This window comes from Sorex fumeus, unplaced genomic scaffold, assembly GCF_029834395.1.
Source record: "Sorex fumeus unplaced genomic scaffold, SorFum_2.1 ptg000126l, whole genome shotgun sequence".
NCBI classification, from domain to species: domain Eukaryota; kingdom Metazoa; phylum Chordata; class Mammalia; order Eulipotyphla; family Soricidae; genus Sorex; species Sorex fumeus.
The window spans coordinates 6,991,154-6,996,073 of NW_026606183.1; the positions used below are offsets into that span (position 1 = coordinate 6,991,154).

Below are 4,920 nucleotides of genomic sequence, written 5' to 3' on the forward strand. Positions count from 1 at the left end.
GCGGCGGAGGCGGGCTCCGAGCTTGGCGCCGCGTCCTCTGCGGTCCCTGCTGCGGCGTGGTGGGCGGCATGTCTGCGCCGGGAGGGAAGGCGTGTGGGGACACGGGGCAAGAGGCCGGCACTGCTGCGGCCGGTTCTTTCAGCTTCAGCCCGGAGCCCACGCTCGAGGACATGTAAGCCGTCCTCGCCCCCTCTGGGCTGGAGAGATCGCCCCTTTCTCCATAGTAGGGAGGGTCCCTCCACGTGGGCTGGAAAACTTCAGTTACGCGCTTGGGTCCCAGCTCAGCCGGCTCCCCGGGGCGAACCTTCAAACCTGTCTGCAAAAAGTTTAGCAATGCATACCTGAGGGCCAGGGAAATCGTGGCTCCTGGTGAGCAAGATTAGAACCAACCCACCGCCCAAACCTGGGGAAATAGGAAATAGGTCCTTAGGCTCCTCTCCTTTGCCATATGCAAAGCCCGAGAGGCGGGAGAGATTTCTTGCTGGAGGAAATGTAGGAAGGCGTCTTCTGGCAAAGGCCTGTGGAACTGCACTCTGTAAGCCCGGCAGGATGCAGAGTTAGGGACGTTGCGCGAGCATGAAATTGCAGCCGCAGGAGATGGACTAAGACGCACCCATTTTATAGATGAGGAAACCAAGAACCTCATCTTGGAGAAGAAATGGCTTAAGGCCATCCAAAGAAATAGTTGCATCCCTTGGTCACATGTTCCCGTGTACCCCTTACATAACACTGAGGTGGGCCCTCAGTTTCCTTCCCCACCCGCTAACCTTGGGACCTGGGCTTTCTCCTCTTCCAGCCGCCGCCTCCATGCTGAATTTGCTGCGGAACGAGACTGGGAACAGTTCCACCAGCCTCGGAACCTTCTCCTGGCCCTGGTGGGGGAAGTGGGGGAGCTGGCAGAACTTTTGTGAGTAGACGCTAAGCTTTCTGGAAGTGTGTGGAGGGGGTGGAGGGAGAAGTGTCATCGAATTTGATTATCAAATATCCAGGACTTCATTTCCTCTGCTTTAGTGTCAGGCTTAGAGCCAGGATGATACAGAGATGATGCAATTGCTCTGCCCTCTAAGGATAGCCAGTCTGCTAGGAAAGGGAAGAGCTGTGTAAACACCAAGGCAGATCCAGGTGTAGACAGTGTAGACTCCAGTGTAACTGTGTACTCCAGTGTAGATGCTGACACTGGAAGGGGCAGAAGTGAGCCCATTCAGGTCGCTGAGTAGGTTTTTGTTTATTTGCAGTGCTGGGTTGGAACCAGAGCTTCACACATATAAGGCATGTAATGCATTTGCTCTACTATTGAGCCATTTAGTTTGGATTTGGGGGGGTTTGGGTTTTTTTTTTTTTTTTTTTGGTTTGGTTTTTGGACCACACCCAACTCTGGCTCTGTGCTCAGGAATCAGGAATTGCTCTTTTTTTTTTTTTTTGTTCTCTTTTTTTTTGTTGTTGTTCTTTTTGGGTCCTGGAGAGCCTTTCTAGAGACACCTGCATTTCACCTGCCCTTTGCCCCCTCTGCCTTTACAGATGCAACCTTGCCTGTGGAAAGCCACAGCAAGTCTTCTCTAAAATAAAGAGAAGCCTTCCTTTCCACCTCAGAGATAAGGTAAAAGGTGCTACCATCTCTCTTTTTGGCTCTTTGGGTTACCCCTGGTGATGCTCACGGGTTACTCCTGGCTCTGCACTCAGGAATTACTTCTGGCAGTGCTCAAGGGACCATATGGGATGTTGAGAATTGAAACTGGGTTGGCCGCGTGCAAGGCAAAGGCCCTACCCACTGTGCTATCACTCCAGCCCTCAGGAATCGTTCTTGTCAGGGCTTGGAAAACCCTCTGGGGTACCGTGGAACGAAAACAAGTGTCCCACCTTTTCTCCATCCCCCAGAGTTTGGATTTTATTCCAAGCATCACTGGTATGGTAGGAGGGGAGGGATTAAATGTGCATACTAATTTTAAAAGATGGTGGTTGGGGACAGAACTATAGTACAGCAGGTAGGGTGTTTGCTTTACATGTAGCTGACCTGGATTTAATCCCCAGCATCCCATGTGGTTCTCCAAGCACTGCAAGGAGTAATTCCCGGGAGTAGAGCCAGGAGTAACCCGTGAGCATCACCAGGGGTAACCCAAAGAGCCAAAAAGAGAGATGGTAGCACCTTTTACCTTATCTCTGAGGTGGAAAGGAAGGCTTCTCTTTATTTTAGAGAAGACTTGCTGTGGCTTTCCACAGGCAAGGTTGCATCTGTAAAGGCAGAGGGGGCAAAGGGCAGGTGAAATGCAGGTGTCTCTAGAAAGGCTCTCCAGGAGAAAGGATTTGTGGAATCTGTTTCATTCTCTGTGTCCCGTGCCTGGAGCTCAGGAGACAGCTGTAATGAAAGGGCTGTGAGGGAGAAGGGCAGGCTGTGCACCCAGAGAGAGAACCAGGGTTAGGAAATGATGGAGTTTATAACACCTGCCCAGGTCTGGGTGGTGAGGCGATCACTGTTCCTGCAGGGAAACCGGGTCAGTGAGGCTTGAAGCAGCTGGTGAGGCAGCTGCTCTGATCATGCGGGACCAGGGCAGCCGCTGTGGGATGGAGAAACGAGGGCGCCGAGATGTGCAAGCGGGAGAGCTGTTTGTTTGGAACCGGCTTTTGAGCCTCTCTCTGTTAGATTCTCCAGAATCAAGAGAACAAGACATGTGATTTCCACCTTCGTGGTGCAGAGACAAAGCAAACGAGTTAGAAATGAAATGCAGTTGCACAGCTGGGGATGTGGCTCCTTGCTGGTGTACATGTATGAGGTATTAGTTTGATACCTGACATTAAAGGAAAAAAATATTCTGGAAGCCGGAGGAGTAGGGAGCAGAAGGAACATCCAAAGGCAGAGGGGGTGGAGTGATAGTACAGTGGGTAAGGCACTTGTCTTGCACACACATAACCTAGATTTGATCCCCAGAACCCCACATGGTCCCCCAAACCTGCCAGGAATGATCTCTGAGTGCAGAGTCAGGGTAAACCCTGAGAACTGCCAGGTATGGCCCTAAAACAAACACAAAACAAAACCTCAACGCAAAGGGAGCAGTAAGTCAAGGACCGTGTGACAGCCTGCTCCGTTTGTAGGACACTGAAGGCAAAGTGGCTTTAGGAGGGGAGCTGGAGGGAGAGCTTTAGATGGCAACACTTGGAGGGCAGGAGCGAGCTCATCAGGATGCATTGGAGGGGTGGTTGTTTCTTCAGTGTCCGGGCTTCATGCATGTGCTCTGTGGCTATGCCAGTTCCCCAGCCTAGATTTTTTTTCCCTTTCTTTTTGGGTCACACCTGGTGATTCACAGGGATTACTCCTGGCTCCACTCAGGAATCACTCCTGGCGGTGCTCAGGGGACCATATGGGATGCTGGGAATCGAACCCGGGTCGGCCGCATGCAAGGCAAACGCCCTGCCCGCTGTGCTCTCTCTCCAGCCCCAACCCCAGCCTAGATTTTAATCTCAGCACCACTGGGGAATTTTACCAGGAGAGATAAAATATACTTAATGCTTTTCAAAGATGAGCACTGGGCCAGAGACGTGGTTCGGTGGTGAAGCACTTTCCTTGAATGCGTGAGACTTGGGGTCACTGCCGACAGTGACGAGGAGATGGGGACATGGTTCAGAGGGCTAAAACCTTAGCTGTGCTCAATCCCTGGCACTACATGGTCCACAAGTACTGCTAGGCATGGACCCCCGGCCCCCCAAAATGACACTGTTGCGGTAGTAGATAAAATAGCGATCCAGGTCTGAGGCTCATCCAGAATGACTATTCAGTTTATTTTTGGTTTGGTTGGTTTTTTTTTCTTTTCTTTTTTTTTCCCCTTTTTGGGTCACACCCAGCAATATTTAGGGGTTACTCCTGGCTCTGCACTCAGGAATTACTCCTGGTGGTGCTCAGGGGACCACAGGGAATGCCGGGATTTGAACCCAGGTTGGTCTCATGCAAGGCAAAAGCCCTACCTGCTGTACTATCATTCCAGCCCCCTGTTTATCTATTTATTCTTTTTTTTTTTTTTTTTTAGTTTATAGGATTAGTTTATTCTAAAATATGCATCAGGGATGAGAGGAGAATTGGGTCTTGTCAAGTGAAATGTTCTCTTGAGAGACTCCTTGGCTCAGGAAAGAACACAGGTCAATGTGAACATCAGCTGACAGGGGGCCCCAGAGCGATAGTGCAGCAGGGAGGGCATTTGCCTTGCACACTGAAGACCCACGTTCAGTCCCTGGCATCTCATATGGTCACCCGAGCACTGCTAGAAGTAACTCCTGAGTGCAGAGGCAGGCGTTACCCCTGAGCATGGCTGGGTGTAACCCCAAAAAAAAAAGCCCAAAATAGAACATCAGCTGGCATACCAGATCCTCCCCACTCTCTGCTCAGGGCCTGGATGCAGTGAGTTTTCTTGGGAGGAAGTTCACTGCTACAAGGGTTGGGGGCTTCTGAGAAGGTAGAGCCCATTGTCGTAGTCAGCGTTTGTGTGTATATGCAAACCAAACTGTGACGTGTGTGCGTGCACCAACCTGTGTGCATGTGTGTGCGCGCCTGCTGACCTGTATGTTCTGTCCTCAGTCAGTGGAAGCCTGATGAGGAGCCGGGCCCCCAAGCTTGGCCTCCCCGGGATCGGGCAGCCCTTCAAGAGGAACTTAGTGACGTTCTCATTTACCTGGTGGCACTAGCAGCCCGCTGCCGTGTGGATCTGCCCCAGGCAGTGCTCGCCAAGATGGACATCAACCGGCGCCGCTACCCAGCGCATCTGTCCCGAGGCTCCGCCCGCAAGTACACGGACTTGCCCCTTGGGGCCACCTCTGAAGACCAGACCGTGGGGCCTGCACAGCAGGCGTCAACCTAGAAAATGGGCACGGACTCTCTGATTAAACGTGGCACCCAAGGAGCAGAGGGTACCTGGCCATGGAACTTCCTTCTAGTCC

At 51.9% G+C, this 4,920-nt stretch overlaps 1 protein-coding gene across 1 annotated transcript; it reads left to right on the forward strand.

Moving 5' to 3' along the window:
* Nucleotides 1-4,920, forward strand: DCTPP1 (dCTP pyrophosphatase 1). Its single transcript, XM_056137753.1, has 3 exons — nucleotides 1-172; nucleotides 797-907; nucleotides 4,562-4,920. The coding sequence occupies exons 1-3, from the start codon at nucleotides 69-71 to the stop codon at nucleotides 4,839-4,841; spliced, it is 495 nt and encodes a 164-aa protein (XP_055993728.1). The 5' UTR covers nucleotides 1-68; the 3' UTR covers nucleotides 4,842-4,920.

Coding starts and splice junctions, on each gene's coding strand:
- DCTPP1 (XM_056137753.1), top strand. CDS start 69: ATGTCTGCGCCGGGAGGGAAGGCGTGTGGGGACACGGGGCAAGAGGCC. Junction 173..796: donor GAGCCCACGCTCGAGGACAT/GTAAGCCGTCCT, acceptor CTCCTCTTCCAG/CCGCCGCCTCCATGCTGAAT. Junction 908..4,561: donor GGGGAGCTGGCAGAACTTTT/GTGAGTAGACGC, acceptor TTCTGTCCTCAG/TCAGTGGAAGCCTGATGAGG.